The 16,649-nt window shown below is 62.7% G+C and overlaps 1 protein-coding gene across 1 annotated transcript in view; it reads right to left on the bottom strand.

Annotated features, from left to right (window-relative positions):
• The window catches only part of LOC140406452 (DNA-directed RNA polymerase III subunit RPC7-like), a gene marked incomplete at its 3' end in the record, with an annotated part of 113,135 nt that overhangs the window by 14,647 nt on the left and 81,839 nt on the right, over positions 1–16,649 (bottom strand). Inside the window, exon 4 of the mRNA XM_072494491.1 lies at positions 4,516–4,572. Within this exon, the coding sequence (XP_072350592.1) occupies positions 4,516–4,572 (57 nt within the window). The remainder of the gene's footprint in view (positions 1–4,515; positions 4,573–16,649) is intronic.

The raw sequence follows: 16,649 nt of genomic DNA, 5'->3' as shown, positions 1-16,649 counted from the left end.
GTCTCCCTGTAGTCTGGGCCTGTTGGGACCGGTGTCGGTGTCTCCCTGTAGCCTGGGCCTGTTGGGGGGGTGTAGGTGTCTCCCTGTAGCCTGGGCCTGTTGGGAGGGTGTAGGTGTCTCCCTGTAGCCTGGGCCTGTTGGGATGGGTGTAGGTGTCTCCCTGTAGCCTGGGCCTGTTGTTAGGGTGTAGGTGTCTCACTGTAGTCTGGGCCTGTTGTGAGGGTGCAAGTGTCTCCCTGTAGTCTGGGCCTGTTGGCAGGGTGTAGGTGTCTCCCTGTAGTCTGGGCCTGTTGGGAGGGTGTAGGTGTGTCCCTGTAGCCTGGGCCTGTTGGGAGGGTGTAGGTGTCTCCCTATAGCCTGGGCCTGTTGGGAGGGTGTAGGTGTGTCCCTGTAGTCTGGGCCTGTTGGGAGGGTGTAGGTGTCTCCCTGTAGTCTGGGCCTGTTGGGAGGGTGTAGGTGTCTCCCTGTAGCCTGGGCCTGTTGGGACGGTGTAGGTGTCTCCCTGTAGTCTGGGCCTGTTGGGAGGGTGTAGGTGTCTCCCTGTAGTCTGGGCCTGTTGGGAGGGTGTAGGTGTCTCCCTGTAGCCTGGGCCTGTTGGGACGGGTGTAGGTGTCTTCCTGCAGTCTGGGCCTGTTGGGAGGGTGTAGGTGTCTCCCTGTAGTCTGGGCCTGTTGGGAGGGTGTAGGTGTCTCCCTGTAGCCTGGGTCAGTTGGGAGGGTGTAGGTGTCTCCCTGTAGCCTGGGCCTGTTGGGAGGGTGTAGGTGTCTCCCTGTAGCCTGGGCCTGTTGGGACGGCTGCAGGTGTCTCCCTGTAGCCTGGGCCTGTTGTTAGGGTGTAGGTGTCTCCCTGTAGCCTGGGCCTGTTGGGACAGTGTAGGTGTCTCCCTGTAGCCTGGGCCTGTTGGGACGGTGTAGGTGTCTCCCTGTAGTCTGGGCCTGTTGGGAGGGTGTAGGTGTCTCCCTGTAGTCTGGGCCTGTTGGGAGGGTGTAGGTGTCTCCCTGTAGACTGGGCCTGTTGGGACGGGTGTAGGTGTCTCCCTGTAGTCTGGGCCTGTTGGGAGGGTGTAGGTGTCTCCCTGTAGTCTGGGCCTGTTGGGAGGGTGTAGGTGTCTCCCTGTAGCCTGGGCCTGTTGGGAGGGTGTAGGTGTCTCCCTGTAGTCTGGGCCTGTTGGGACGGGTGTAGGTGTCTCCCTGTAGCCTGGGCCTGTTGGGAGGGTGTAGGTGTCTCCCTGTAGACTGGGCCTGTTGGTACGAGTGTCGGTGTCTCCCTGTAGTCTGGGCCTGTTGGGACGGTGTAGGTGTCTCCCTGTAGCCTGGGCCAGTTGGGAGGGTGTAGGCGTCTCCCTGTAGTCTGGGCCTGTTGGGACGGTGTAGGTGTCTCCCTGTAGTCTGGGCCTGTTGGGACGGTGTAGGTGTCTCCCTGTAGTCTGGGCCTGTTGGGAGGGTGTAAGTGTCTCCATGTAGTCTGGGCCTGTTGGGAGGGTGTAAGTGTCGGTCTGTAGCCTGAGCCTGTTGGGACGGGTGTAGGTGTCTCCCTGTAGCCTGGGCCTGTTGGGACGGGTGTAGGTGTCTCCCTGTAGCCTGAGCCTGTTGTTAGGGTGTAGGTGTCTCCCTGTAGTCTGGGCCTGTTGGGACGGGTGTAGGTGTCTCCCTGTAGCCTGGGCCTGTTGGGAGGGTGTAAGTGTCGGTCTGTAGCCTGAGCCTGTTGGGAGGGTGTAGGTGTCTCCCTGTAGTCTGGGCCTGTTGGGAGGGTGTAAGTGTCGGTCTGTAGCCTGAGCCTGTTGGGATGGTGTAGGTGTCTCCCTGTAGCCTGAGCCTGTTGTTAGGGTGTAAGTGTCTCCCTGTAGTCTGGGCCTGTTGGGAGGGTGTAGGCGTCTCCCTGTAGTCTGGGCCTGTTGGGAGGGTGTAGGTGTCTCCCTGTAGTGTGGGCCTGTTGTGAGGGTGTAGGTGTCTCCCTGTAGCCTGGGCCTGTTGGGACGGGTGTAGGTGTCTCCCTGTAGCCTGGGCCTGTTGGTAGGGTGTAAGTGTCTCCCTGTAGTCTGGGCCTGTTGGGAGGGTGTAGGTGTCTCCCTGTAGTCTGGGCCTGTTGGGAGGGTGTAGGTGTATCCCTGTAGCCTGGGCCTGTTGGGAGGGTGTAGGTGTCTCGCTGTAGTCTGGGCCTGTTGGGAGGGTGTAGGTGTCTCCCTGTAGTCTGGGCCTGTTGGGAGGGTGTAGGTGTCTCCCTGTAGCCTGGGCCTGTTGGGAGGGTGTAGGTGTATCCCTGTAGCCAGGGCCAGTCGGGAGGGTGCAAGTGTCTCCCTGTAGTCTGGGCCTGTTGGGAGGGTGTAAGTGTCGGTCTGTAGCCTGAGCCTGTTGGGACGGTGTAGGTGTCTCCCTGTAGCCTGGGCCTGTTGGGAGGGTGTAGGTGTCTCCCTGTCGCCTGGGCCAGTTGGGAGGGTGCAAGTGTCTCCCTGTAGCCTGGGCCTGTTGGGAGGGTGTAGGTGTCTCCCTGTAGTCTGGGCCTGTTGGGACGGGTGTAGGTGTCTCCCTGTAGCCTCGGCCTGTTGGGACGGGTGTATGTGTCTCCCTGTAGTCTGGGCCTGTTGGGACGGGTGTAGGTGTCTCCCTGTAGTCTGGGCCTGTTGTTAGGGTGTAAGTGTCTCCCTGTAGTCTGGGCCTGTTGGGACGGTGTAGGTGTCTCCCTGTAGCCTGGGCCTGTTGGGACAGTGTAGGTGTCTCCCTGTAGTCTGGGCCTGTTGGGACGGTGTAGGTGTCTCCCTGTAGTCTGGGCCTGTTGGGAGGGTGTAGGTGTCTCCCTGTAGCCTGGGCCTGTTGGGAGGGTGTAGGTGTGTCCCTGTAGCCTGGGCCTGTTGGGATGGTGTAGGTGTCTCCCTGTAGTCTGGGCCTGTTGGGACAGTGTCGGTGTCTCCCTGAAGTCTGGGCCTGTTGGGACGGGTGTAGGTGTCTCCCTGTAGCCTGGGCCTGTTGGGATGGTGTAGGTGTCTCCCTGTAGTCTGGGCCTGTTGGGACAGTGTCGGTGTCTCCCTGAAGTCTGGGCCTGTTGGGACGGGTGTAGGTGTCTCCCTGTAGCCTGGGCCTGTTGCGACGGTGTAGGTGTCTCCCTGTAGCCTGGGCCTGTTGTCAGAGTGTAGGTGTCTCCCTGTAGCCAGGGCCTGTTGGGAAGGTGTAGGTGTCTCCCTGTACCCTGGGCCTGTTGGGATGGTGTAGGTGTCTCCCTGTAGCCTGGGCCTGTTGGGAGGGTGTAGGTGTGTCCCTGTAGCCTGGGCCTGTTGGGAGGGTGTAGGTGTGTCCCTGTTGCCTGGGCCTGTTGGGAGGGTGCAGGTGTCTCCCTGTAGCCTGGGCCTGTTGGGAGGGTGTAGGTGTGTCCCTGTAGCCTGAGCCTGTTGGGAGTTTGTAGGTGTCTCCCTGTAGCCTGGGCCTGTTGGGAGGGTGTAAGTGTCCCTGTAGCCTGGGCCTGTTGGGAGGGTGTAGGTGTTTCCCTGTAGCCTGGGCCTGTTGGGAGGGTGTAGGTGTCTCCCTGTAGCCTGGGCCTGTTGGGAGGGTGTAAGTGTCCCTGTAGCCTGGGCCTGTTGGGAGGGTGTAAGTGTCCCTGTAGCCTGGGCCTGTTGGGAGGGTGTAGGTGTGTCCCTGTAGCCTGGGCCTGTTGGGAGGGTGTAGGTGTCTCCCTGTAGCCTGGGCCTGTTGGGAGGGTGTAGGTGTGTCCCTGTAGCCTGAGCCTGTTGGGAGGGTGTAGGTGTCTCCCTGTAGTCTGGGCCTGTTGTCAGAGTGTAGATGTCTCCCTGCAGCCTGGGCCTGTTGGGAGGGTGTAAGTGTCCCTGTAGCCTGGGCCTGTTGGGACGGTGTAGGTGTTTCCCTGTAGCCTGGGCCTGTTGGGAGGGTGTAAGTGTCTCCCTGTAGTCTGCGCCTGTTGGGAGGGTGTAGGTGTCTCACTGTAGTCTGGGTCTGTTGGGACGGGTGTTGGTGTGTCCCTGTAGCCTGGGCCTGTTGGGACGGGTGTCGGTGTCTCCCTGTAGCCTGGGCCTGTTGGGATGGGTGTAGGTGTCTCCCTGTAGCCTGGGCCTGTTGGGACGGGTGTAGGTGTCTCCCTGTAGCCTGGGCCTGTTGGGAGGGTGTAGGTGTCTCCCTGTAGCCTGGGCCTGTTGGGAGGGTGTAAGTGTCCCTGTAGCCTGGGCCTGTTGGGAGGGTGTAAGTGTCCCTGTAGCCTGGGCCTGTTGGGAGGGTGTAGGTGTTTCCCTGTAGCCTGGGCCTGTTGGGAGGGTGTAGGTGTCTCCCTGTAGCCTGGGCCTGTTGGGAGGGTGTAAGTGTCCCTGTAGCCTGGGCCTGTTGGGAGGGTGTAAGTGTCCCTGTAGCCTGGGCCTGTTGGGACGGTGTAGGTGTTTCCCTGTAGCCTGGGCCTGTTGGGACTGGTGTAGGTGTCTCCCTGTAGCCTGGGCCTGTTGGGACGGGTGTAGGTGTCTCCCTGTAGTCTGGGCCTGTTGGGACGGGTGAATAATCCAGGTGGAACTTCCATACTTACTGTCTTTTGCTGGCTTTCGTATTCGGATCTTTAGTTCCCGTGGTAACCGTCGCCAATCTGAAACGACAGACGGATTGGCGAGGAGGTGTAGTGGAACAGCCCAAGATTGTGAAGGGCACCACAATTTGTACAGATATAAATACTTATCGTGACAAATCCCTACACACAAAGACACAAAAAAATGCCAAGGCGCGTCGCAAAGCAGCGGCAAAATGGAGGGAGGAACTTGTAAACAATTACAAACACTCGGGTGTGGAGGGAGGGGGGATCTACGAGAAAGGCGAACTGGATTAAAGGCTGGGCCTGCTGTCCTGTATTCCAGGATAAGACTGCATTGGGGGTGTCTTCACTTTCCGGAGCTTCCTTTTACCAAAGATGACGGACAAGTCGCCAACAATCATCGCTGGTGCACCTGATCGACGAGGCCAGACCTGGAGAGGCACAACTGCCCCACATGAAGCCACGAGGGTTGTTTGGGGCTTTGGCAACGATGGTGGCCACTGGTCATGGCGCTGGAGCACGCCGGCCCGCAGGGGGGCCGCCATTTTCCCCTTGACGCCAACCTCTTCCAAAATGCCCTCTGTAAAAGCCTCAGCGGAAGGCCGCAGCCGATTGGAAAAGCACAAACGTGCCGCCTTTGTTCAAGGGCAGAGGGAGCCAGAAAGCAAGAAACTCTCGGCCGGTTGGTTTAACATCGGAAAAAGCTGGAATGCATCATTCAGGCATCATTAGAAGATCACACCACAATCGGGCGGAGTCACCATGGTTTTGTGAAAGGGAAATCGGGTTTGACAAATCCATTCGGGTCTTTCGAGGGTGCATAAAGAGGAGCCAGTAGATGTGGCATATTTAGATTTTGATAACGACATTCGCTGAGGAGTCACATAAAAGTAAAGTCAAGAGCTCATGGTGGTCGGGATGATAGAGAACCACAGAATTCCTGTAGTGCTTACGAAGCCCATTTGGCCCATCGAGTCTGCACTGACCCTTTGAAAAACTCCCCAACTAGGCCCACTCCCCCGCCCTATCCCTTTAACCCCATAAACCTACCTAACCTGCACATCTTTGGACACGAAGGGACAATTTAGCACAGCCAATCCACCTCACCTGCACACCTTTGAACTGTGGGAGGAAACCGGAGCAACCGGAGGAAACCCACGCACACACGGGGAGGACGTGCAAATTCCACACTGACAGTCACCCGAGGCCGGAATTGAACCCGGGTCCCTGGCACTGTGAGGCAGCAGTGCTAACCCGGGTCCCTGGGCGGTGAGGCAGCAGTGCTAACGCGGGTCCCTTGTGCGGTGAGGTAGCAGTGCTAACGCAAATCCCTGGCGCGGTGATGCAGCAGTGCTAACGCGGGTCCCTGGCGCAGTGAGGCAGCAGTGCTAACCCGGGTCCCTGGCGCGGTGAGGCAGCAGTGCTAACCCGGGTCCCTGGCACTGTGAGGCAGCAGTGCTAACCCGGGTCCCTGGCACGGTGAGGCAGCAGTGCTAACGCGGGTCCCTGGCACTGTGAGACAGCAGTGTTAACCCGGGTCCCTGGCTCTGTGAGGCAGCAGTGCTAACCCGGGTCCCTGGCACGGTGAGGCAGCAGTGCTAACGCGGGTCCCTGGCACTGTGAGGCAGCAGTGCTAACCCGGGTCCCTGGCACGGTGAGGCAGCAGTGCTAACGCGGGTCCCTGGCACTGTGAGACAGCAGTGTTAACCCGGGTCCCTGGCGCGGTGAGGCAGCAGTGTTAACCCGGGTCCCTGGCACTGTGGGGCAGCAGTGTTAACCCGGGTCCCTGGCTCTGTGAGGCAGCAGTGCTAACCCGGGTCCCTGGCACGGTGAGACAGCAGTGTTAACCCGGGTCCCTGGTGCGGTGAGGCAGCAGTGCTAACCCGGGTCCCTGGCACTGTGAGGCAGCAGTGTTAACCCGGGTCCCTGGCTCTGTGAGGCAGCAGTGCTAACGCGGGTCCCTGGCACGGTGAGGCAGCAGTGTTAACCCGGGTCCCTGGCTCTGTGAGGCAGCAGTGCTAACGCGGGTCCCTGGCACGGTGAGGCAGCAGTGTTAACCCGGGTCCCTGGTGCGGTGAGGCAGCAGTGCTAACGCGGGTCCCTGGCGCGGTGAGGCAGCAGTGTTAACCCGGGTCCCTGGCACGGTGAGACAGCAGTGCTAACGCGGGTCCCTGGCACTGTGAGACAGCAGTGCTAACCCGGGTCCCTGGCGCTGTGAGACAGCAGTGTTAACCCGGGTCCCTGGCACTGTGAGACAGCAGTGTTAACCCGGGTCCCTGGCACTGTGAGACAGCAGTGCTAACCCGGGTCCCTGGCGCGGTGAGGCAGCAGTGTTAACCCGGGTCCCTGGCACGGTGAGGCAGCAGTGCTAACGAGGGTCCCTGGCACTGTGAGACAGCAGTGCTAACCCGGGTCCCTGGCGCGGTGAGGCAGCAGTGCTAACGAGGGTCCCTGGCACTGTGAGACAGCAGTGTTAACCCGGGTCCCTGGCTCTGTGAGACAGCAGTGTTAACCCGGGTCCCTGGCACTGTGAGACAGCAGTGTTAACCCGGGTCCCTGGCACTGTGAGACAGCAGTGTTAACCCGGGTTCCTGGCACTGTGAGACAGCAGTGTTAACCCGGGTCCCTGGCTCTGTGAGACAGCAGTGTTAACCCGGGTCCCTGGCACTGTGAGACAGCAGTGTTAACCTGGGTCCCTGGCACTGTGAGGCAGCAGTGTTAACCCGGGTCCCTGGCGCTGTGAGACAGCAGTGTTAACCCGGGTCCCTGGCACTGTGAGACAGCAGTGTTAACCCGGGTCCCTGGCACTGTGAGACAGCAGTGTTAACCCGGGTCCCTGGCACTGTGAGACAGCAGTGTTAACCCGGGTCCCTGGCACTGTGAGACAGCAGTGTTAACCCGGGTTCCTGGCACTGTGAGACAGCAGTGTTAACCCGGGTCCCTGGCACTGTGAGGCAGTAGTGTTAACCCGGGTCCCTGGCACTGTGAGACAGCAGTGTTAACCCGGGTCCCTGGCACTGTGAGACAGCAGTGTTAACCCGGGTCCCTGGCTCTGTGAGACAGCAGTGTTAACCCGGGTCCCTGGCTCTGTGAGACAGCAGTGTTAACCCGGGTCCCTGGCACTGTGAGACAGCAGTGTTAACCCGGGTCCCTGGCACTGTGAGACAGCAGTGTTAACCCGGGTCCCTGGCGCGGTGAGGCAGCAGTGTTAACCCGGGTCCCTGGCACGGTGAGGCAGCAGTGTTAACCCGGGTCCCTGGTGCGGTGAGGCAGCAGTGCTAACGAGGGTCCCTGGCACTGTGAGACAGCAGTGTTAACCCGGGTCCCTGGCACTGTGAGACAGCAGTGTTAACCCGGGTCCCTGGCACTGTGAGACAGCAGTGTTAACCCGGGTCCCTGGCGCGGTGAGGCAGCAGTGTTAACCCGGGTCCCTGGCACGGTGAGGCAGCAGTGTTAACCCGGGTCCCTGGTGCGGTGAGACAGCAGTGTTAACCCGGGTCCCTGGCACTGTGAGGCAGCAGTGTTAACCCGGGTCCCTGGTGCGGTGAGACAGCAGTGTTAACCCGGGTCCCTGGCACTGTGAGACAGCAGTGTTAACCCGGGTCCCTGGCACTGTGAGACAGCAGTGTTAACCCGGGTCCCTGGCACTGTGAGGCAGCAGTGTTAACCCGGGTCCCTGGCGCGGTGAGGCAGCAGTGCTAACCCGGGTCCCTGGCGCGGTGAGGCAGCAGTGCTAACGCGGGTCCCTGGCACTGTGAGACAGCAGTGCTAACCCGGGTCTCTGGCACTGTGAGGCAGCAGTGCTAACGCGGGTCCCTGGCGCGGTGAGGCAGCAGTGCTAACCCGGGTCCCTGGCACTGTGAGACAGCAGTGCTAACGCGGGTCCCTGGCGCGGTGAGGCAGCAGTGTTAACCCGGGTCCCTGGTGCGGTGAGGCAGCAGTGTTAACCCGGGTCCCTGGCACTGTGAGGCAGCAGTGCTAACGCGGGTCCCTGGCGCGGTGAGGCAGCAGTGTTAACCCGGGTCCCTGGCGCGGTGAGGCAGCAGTGTTAACCCGGGTCCCTGGCGCGGTGAGGCAGCAGTGTTAACCCGGGTCCCTGGCACTGTGAGGCAGCAGTGCTAACGCGGGTCCCTGGCGCGGTGAGGCAGCAGTGTTAACCCGGGTCCCTGGCACTGTGAGGCAGCAGTGTTAACCCGGGTCCCTGGCGCAGTGAGGCAGCAGTGTTAACCCGGGTCCCTGGCGCGGTGAGGCAGCAGTGCTAACGCGGGTCCCTGGCGTGGTGAGACAGCAGTGCTAACCCGGGTCCCTGGCACTGTGAGACAGCAGTGTTAACCCGGGTCCCTGGAGCGGTGAGGCAGCAGTGTTAACCCGGGTCCCTGGAGCGGTGAGGCAGCAGTGCTAACGCGGGTCCCTGGCGCGGTGAGGCAGCAGTGTTAACCCGGGTCCCTGGCTCTGTGAGGCAGCAGTGCTAACGCGGGTCCCTGGCGCGGTGAGGCAGCACTGTTAACCCGGGTCCCTGGCTCTGTGAGGCAGCAGTGCTAACGCGGGTCCCTGGCGCGGTGAGGCAGCAGTGCTAACGCGGGTCCCTGGCGCGGTGAGGCAGCAGTGCTAACGCGGGTCCCTGGTGCGGTGAGGCAGCAGTGTTAACGCGGGTCCCTGGCACTGTGAGGCAGCAGTGCTAACCCGGGTCCCTGGCGCGGTGAGACAGCAGTGTTAACCCGGGTCCCTGGAGCGGTGAGGCAGCAGTGTTAACGCGGGTCCCTGGCACTGTGAGACAGCAGTGTTAACCCGGGTCTCTGGCACTGTGAGGCAGCAGTGCTAACCCGGGTCCCTGGCGCGGTGAGACAGCAGTGTTAACCCGGGTCCCTGGAGCGGTGAGGCAGCAGTGTTAACGCGGGTCCCTGGTGCTGTGAGACAGCAGTGCTAACGAGGGTCCCTGGCACTGTGAGGCAGCAGTGTTAACCCGGGTCCCTGGAGCGGTGAGGCAGCAGTGTTAACGCGGGTCCCTGGTGCTGTGAGACAGCAGTGTTAACCTGGGTCCCTGGCACTGTGAGACAGCAGTGTTAACCCGGGTCCCTGGCACTGTGAGACAGCAGTGTTAACCCGGGTCCCTGGCACTGTGAGAGAGCCGTGTTAACCCGGAACCTGGCACTGTGAGACAGCAGTGTTAACCCGGGTCCCTGGCACTGTGAGACAGCAGTGTTAACCCGGGTCCCTGGCACTGTGAGACGGCAGTGTTAACCCGGGTCCCTGGAGCGGTGAGGCAGCAGTGCTAACGCGGGTCCCTGGCACTGTGAGGCAGCAGTGCTAACGAGGGTCCCTGGTGCGGTGAGACAGCAGTGCTAACCCGATCCCTGGCACTGTGAGACAGCAGTGCTAACCCGGGTCCCTGGCGCGGTGAGGCAGCAGTGCTAACGCGGGTCCCTGGCGCTGCGAGGCAGCAGTGCTAACCCGGGTCCCTGGCACTGTGAGGCAGCAGTGTTAACCCGGGTCCCTGGCGCGGTGAGACAGCAGTGTTAACCCGGGTCCCTGGCGCGGTGAGGCAGCAGTGCTAACGCGGGTCCCTGGCGCTGCGAGGCAGCAGTGCTAACCCGGGTCCCTGGCACTGTGAGGCAGCAGTGTTAACCCGGGTCCCTGGCACTGCGAGGCAGCAGTGCTAACCCGGGTCCCTGGCACTGTGAGACAGCAGTGTTAACCCGGGTCCCTGGCACTGTGAGACAGCTGTGCTAACCCGGATCCCTGGCTCTGTGAGACAGCAGTGTTAACCCGGGTCCCTGGCACTGTGAGACAGCAGTGTTAACCCGGGTCCCTGGCACTGTGAGACAGCAGTGTTAACCCGGGTCCCTGGCACTGTGAGACAGCAGTGTTAACCCGGGTCCCTGGCACTGTGAGGCAGCAGTGCTAACGAGGGTCCCTGGTGCGGTGAGACAGCAGTGTTAACCCGGATCCCTGGCACTGTGAGGCAGCAGTGCTAACCCGGGTCCCTGGCACTGTGAGACAGCAGTGTTAACCCGGGTCCCTGGCACTGTGAGGCAGCAGTGCTAACCCGGGTCCCTGGCGCGGTGAGGCAGCATTGTTAACCTGGGTCCCTGGCGCGGTGAGGCAGCAGTGCTAACGCGGGTCCCTGGCACTGTGAGACAGCAGTGTGAACCCGGGACCCTGGCACTGTGAGACAGCAGTGTTAACCCGGGTCCCTGGCACTGTGAGGCAGCAGTGCTAACGCGGGTCCCAGGCACTGTGAGACAGCAGTGTTAACCCGGGTCCCTGGCGCGGTGAGGCAGCAGTGCTAACCCGGGTCCCTGGCACTGTGAGACAGCAGTGTTAACCCGGGTCCCTGGCACTGTGAGGCAGCAGTGCTAACCCGGGTCCCTGGCACTGTGAGACAGCAGTGTTAACCCGGGTCCCTGGCACTGTGAGGCAGCAGTGCTAACCCGGGTCCCTGGCGCGGTGAGGCAGCAGTGTTAACCCGGGTCCCTGGCGCGGTGAGGCAGCAGTGCTAACGCGGGTCCCTGGCGCGGTGAGGCAGCAGTGCTAACCCGGGTCCCTGGCACTGAGACAGCAGTGCTAACGAGGGTCCCTGGCTCGGTGAGGCAGCAGTGCTAACCCGGGTCCCTGTCACTGTGAGACAGCAGGGTTAACCCGGGTCCCTGGTGCGGTGAGGCAGCAGTGCTAACCCGGGTCCCTGGCACTGTGAGACAGCAGTGCTAACCCGGGTCCCTGTCACTGTGAGACAGCAGTGTTAACCCGGGTCCCTGGCACTGTGAGACAGCAGTGTTAACCCGGGTCCCTGGCACTGTGAGACAGCAGTGCTAACCCGGGTCCCTGTCACTGTGAGACAGCAGTGCTAACCCGGGTCCCTGGCACTGTGAGACAGCAGTGTTAACCCGGGTCCCTGGCACTGTGAGACAGCAGTGTTAACCCGGGTCCCTGGCACTGTGAGACAGCAGTGCTAACCCGGGTCCCTGGCGCGGTGAGGCAGCAGTGTTAACCCGGGTCCCTGGCACTGTGAGACAGCAGTGCTAACGCGGGTCCCTGGCACTGTGAGACAGCAGTGTTAACCCGGGTCCCTGGCACTGTGAGGCAGCAGTGTTAACCCGGGTCCCTGGCACTGTGAGGCAGCAGTGTTAACCCGGGTCCCTGGCGCGGTGAGGCAGCAGTGCTAACGCGGGTCACTGGCACTGTGAGACAGCAGTGCTAACGAGGGTCCCTGGCGCGGTGAGGCAGCAGTGCTAACCCGGGTCCCTGGCACTGTGAGGCAGCAGTGCTAACGCGGGTCCCTGGTGCGGTGAGGCAGCAGTGCTAACGAGGGTCCCTGGCGCGGTGAGGCAGCAGTGCTAACGCGGGTCCCTGGCGCGGTGAGGCAGCAGTGCTAACCCGGGTCCCTGGCACGGTGAGGCAGCAGTGCTAACCCGGGTCCCTGGCACGGTGAGGCAGCAGTGCTAACGCGGGTCCCTGGCGCGGTGAGGCAGCAGTGCTAACCCGGGTCCCTGGCGCGATGAGGCAGCAGTGTTAACCCGGGTCCCTGGCACTGTGAGGCAGCAGTGCTAACGCGGGTCCCTGGCGCGGTGAGGCAGCAGTGCTAACGCGGGTCCCTGGCGCGGTGAGGCAGCAGTGCTAACCCGGGTCCCTGGCGCGATGAGGCAGCAGTGCTAACGCGGGTCCCTGGCGCGGTGAGGCAGCAGTGTTAACCCGGGTCCCTGGCGCGATGAGGCAGCAGTGCTAACGCGGGTCCCTGGCACGGTGAGGCAGCAGTGTTAACCCGGGTCCCTGGCGCGGTGAGGCAGCAGTGTTAACCCGGGTCCCTGGCGCGATGAGGCAGCAGTGCTAACGCGGGTCCCTGGCGCGGTGAGGCAGCAGTGTTATCCCGGGTCCCTGGTGCGGTGAGGCAGCAGTGTTAACCCGGGTCCCTGGCGCAGTGAGGCAGCAGTGCTAACGCGGGTCCCTGGCACTGTGAGGCAGCAGTGCTAACCCGGGTCCCTGGCGCGGTGAGGCAGCAGTGCTAACGCGGGTCCCTGGCGCGGTGAGGCAGCAGTGTTAACCCGGGTCCCTGGTGCGGTGAGGCAGCAGTGTTAACCCGGGTCCCTGGCGCAGTGAGGCAGCAGTGCTAACGCGGGTCCCTGGCACTGTGAGGCAGCAGTGCTAACCCGGGTCCCTGGCGCGGTGAGGCAGCAGTGCTAACGCGGGTCCCTGGCGCGGTGAGGCAGCAGTGTTAACCCGGGTCCCTGGCGCGGTGAGGCAGCAGTGCTAACGAGGGTCCCTGGCACTGTGAGGCAGCAGTGCTAACCCGGGTCCCTGGCGCGGTGAGGCAGCAGTGCTAACCCGGGTCCCTGGCGCGATGAGGCAGCAGTGTTAACCCGGGTCCCTGGCGCGGTGAGGCAGCAGTGCTAACGCGGGTCCCTGGCGCGGTGAGGCAGCAGTGCTAACGCGGGTCCCTGGCGCGGTGATGCAGCAGTGCTAACCCGGGTCCCTGGCGCGGTGAGGCAGCAGTGCTAACGCGGGTCCCTGGCGCGGTGAGGCAGCAGTGCTAACCCGGGTCCCTGGCGCGATGAGGCAGCAGTGCTAACCCGTGTCCCTGGCGCGGTGAGGCAGCAGTGTTAACCCGGGTCCCTGGCACGGTGAGACAGCAGTGTTAACCCGGGTCCCTGGCGCGGTGAGGCAGCAGTGCTAACGCGGGTCCCTGGCGCGGTGAGGCAGCAGTGCTAACCCGGGTCCCTGGCACTGTGAGACAGCAGTGTTAACCCGGGTCCCTGGCACTGTGAGACAGCAGTGTTAACCCGGGTCCCTGGCACGGTGAGACAGCAGTGTTAACCCGGGTCCCTGGCGCGGTGAGGCAGCAGTGCTAACGCGGGTCCCTGGCGCGGTGAGACAGCAGTGCTAACCCGGGTCCCTGGCGCGGTGAGACAGCAGTGTTAACCCGGGTCCCTGGCACGGTGAGGCAGCAGTGTTAACCCGGGTCCCTGGCACGGTGAGACAGCAGTGCTAACGCGGGTCCCTGGCGCGGTGAGACAGCAGTGTTAACCCGGGTCCCTGGCACGGTGAGACAGCAGTGCTAACGCGGGTCCCTGGCACGGTGAGGCAACAGTGTTAACCCGGGTCCCTGGCGCGGTGAGGCAGCAGTGCTAACGCGGGTCCCTGGCGCGGTGAGACAGCAGTGCTAACCCGGGTCCCTGGCGCGGTGAGACAGCAGTGCTAACCCGGGTCCCTGGCGCGGTGAGACAGCAGTGCTAACGCGGGTCCCTGGTGCGGTGAGGCAGCAGTGTTAACCCGGGTCCCTGGCGCGGTGAGGCAGCAGTGCTAACGCGGGTCCCTGGCACTGTGAGACAGCAGTGTTAACCCGGGTCCCTGGCGCGGTGAGGCAGCAGTGCTAACCCGGGTCCCTGGCGCGGTGAGGCAGCAGTGCTAACGCGGGTCCCTGGCACTGTGAGACAGCAGTGTTAACCCGGGTCCCTGGCACTGTGAGACAGCAGTGTTAACCCGGGTCCCTGGCACTGTGAGACAGCAGTGTTAACCCGGGTCCCTGGCGCGGTGAGGCAGCAGTGCTAACGCGGGTCCCTGGCGCGGTGAGGCAGCAGTGTTAACCCGGGTCCCTGGCACTGTGAGACAGCAGTGCTAACGCGGGTCCCTGGCGCGGTGAGGCAGCAGTGTTAACGCGGGTCCCTGGCGCGGTGAGGCAGCAGTGCTAACGCGGGTCCCTGGCGCGGTGAGGCAGCAGTGTTAACCCGGGTCCCTGGCACGGTGAGACAGCAGTGTTAACCCGGGTCCCTGGCGCGGTGAGGCAGCAGTGCTAACGCGGGTCCCTGGCACTGTGAGACAGCAGTGTTAACCCGGGTCCCTGGCACTGTGAGACAGCAGTGTTAACCCGGGTCCCTGGCACTGTGAGGCAGCAGTGTTAACCCGGGTCCCTGGCACTGTGAGACAGCAGTGTTAACCCGGATCCCTGGCACTGTGAGGCAGCAGTGTTAACCCGGGTCCCTGGCACTGTGAGACAGCAGTGTTAACCCGGGTCCCTGGCGCGGTGAGGCAGCAGTGTTAACCTGGGTCCCTGGCACCGTGAGACAGCAGTGTTAACCCGGATCCCTGGCACTGTGAGACAGCAGTGTTAACCCGGATCCCTGGCACTGTGAGACAGCAGTGTTAACCCGGGTCCCTGGCACTGTGAGACAGCAGGGTTAACCCGGGTCCCTGGCACTGTGAGGCAGCAGTGTTAACCCGGGTCTCTGGCGCTGTGAGACAGCAGTGTTAACCCGGGCCCCTGGCACTGAGACAGCAGTGTTAACCCGGGTCCCTGGCACTGTGAGACAGCAGTGTTAACCCGGGTCCCTGGCACTGTGAGGCAGCAGTGTTAACCCGGGTCCCTGGCACTGTGAGACAGCAGTGTTAACCCGGATCCCTGGCACTGTGAGGCAGCAGTGTTAACCCGGGTCCCTGGCACTGTGAGACAGCAGTGTTAACCTGGGTCCCTGGCACGGTGAGACAGCAGTGCTAACGCGGGTCCCTGGCGCGGTGAGGCAGCAGTGCTAACGCGGGTCCCTGGCACTGTGAGACAGCAGTGTTAACCCGGGTCCCTGGCACTGTGAGACAGCAGTGTTAACCCGGGTCCCTGGCACTGTGAGACAGCAGTGTTAACCCGGGTCCCTGGCACTGTGAGGCAGCAGTGTTAACCTGGGTCCCTGGCACTGTGAGACAGCAGTGTTAACCCGGGTCCCTGGTGCGGTGAGGCAGCAGTGCTAACGAGGGTCCCTGGCACTGTGAGGCAGCAGTGCTAACCCGGGTCCCTGGCACTGTGAGGCAGCAGTGTTAACCCGGGTCCTTGGCTCTGTGAGACAGCAGTGCTAACCCGGGTCCCTGGCACTGTGAGACAGCAGTGTTAACCCGGGTCCCTGGCACTGTGAGACAGCAGTGTTAACCCGGGTCCCTGGCACTGTGAGACAGCAGTGTTAACCCGGCTTACTGGCACTGTGAGACAGCAGTGCTAACGCGGGTCCCTGGCGCGGTGAGGCAGCAGTGCTAACGCGGGTCCCTGGCGCGGTGAGGCAGCAGTGCTAACCCGGGTCCCTGGTGCGGTGAGGCAGCAGTGCTAACGCGGGTCCCTGGCGCGGTGAGGCAGCAGTGTTAACCCGGGTCCCTGGCGCGATGAGGCAGCAGTGTTAACCCGGGTCCCTGGCTCTGTGAGACAGCAGTGTTAACCCGGGACCCTGGCGCGGTGAGGCAGCAGTGTTAACCCGGGTCCCTGGCACTGTGAGACAGCAGTGTTAACCCGGGTCCCTGGCGCGATGAGGCAGCAGTGTTAACCCGGGTCCCTGGCACTGTGAGACAGCAGTGTTAACCCGGGTCCCTGGCACTGTGAGACAGCAGTGTTAACCCGGGTCCCTGGCACTGTGAGACAGCAGTGTTAACCCGGGTCCCTGGCACTGTGAGGCAGCAGTGTTAACCCGGGTCCCTGGCACTGTGAGGCAGCAGTATTAACCCGGGTCCCTGGCACTGAGACAGCAGTGTTAACCCGGGACCCTGGCTCTGTGAGGCAGCAGTGTTAACCCGGGTCCCTGGCACTGTGAGGCAGCAGTGCTAACGCGGGTCCCTGGCACTGAGACAGCAGTGTTAACCCGGGTCCCTGGCACTGTGAGGCAGAAGTGCTAACGCGGGTCCCTGGCGCGATGAGACAGCTGTGTTAACCCGGGTCCCTGGCACTGTGAGACAGCAGTGTTAACCCGGGTCCCTGGCGCGGTGAGACAGCAGTGTTAACCCGGGTCCCTGGCACTGTGAGACAGCAGTGTTAACCCGGGTCCCTGGCACTGTGAGACAGCAGTGTTAACCCGGGTCCCTGGCACTGTGAGGCAGCAGTGCTAACGCGGGTCCCTGGCACTGAGACAGCAGTGTTAACCCGGGTCCCTGGCACTGTGAGGCAGCAGTGCTAACGCGGGTCCCTGGCGCTGTGAGGCAGCAGTGTTAACCCGGGTCCCTGGTACTGTGAGACAGCAGTGCTAACCCGGGTCCCTGGCACTGTGAGACAGCAGTGTTAACCCGGGTCCCTGGCACTGTGAGACAGCAGTGTTAACCCGGGTCCCTGGCGCGGTGAGGCAGCAGTGTTAACCCGGGTCCCTGGCGCGGTGAGGCAGCAGTGTTAACCCGGGTCC

Source organism: Scyliorhinus torazame, unplaced genomic scaffold (assembly GCF_047496885.1).
Source record: "Scyliorhinus torazame isolate Kashiwa2021f unplaced genomic scaffold, sScyTor2.1 scaffold_543, whole genome shotgun sequence".
Lineage (NCBI taxonomy): Eukaryota > Metazoa > Chordata > Chondrichthyes > Carcharhiniformes > Scyliorhinidae > Scyliorhinus > Scyliorhinus torazame.
The sequence above is the reverse complement of the archived record's forward strand: the minus strand, read 5'-3'. Positions and strand labels throughout refer to the sequence as shown.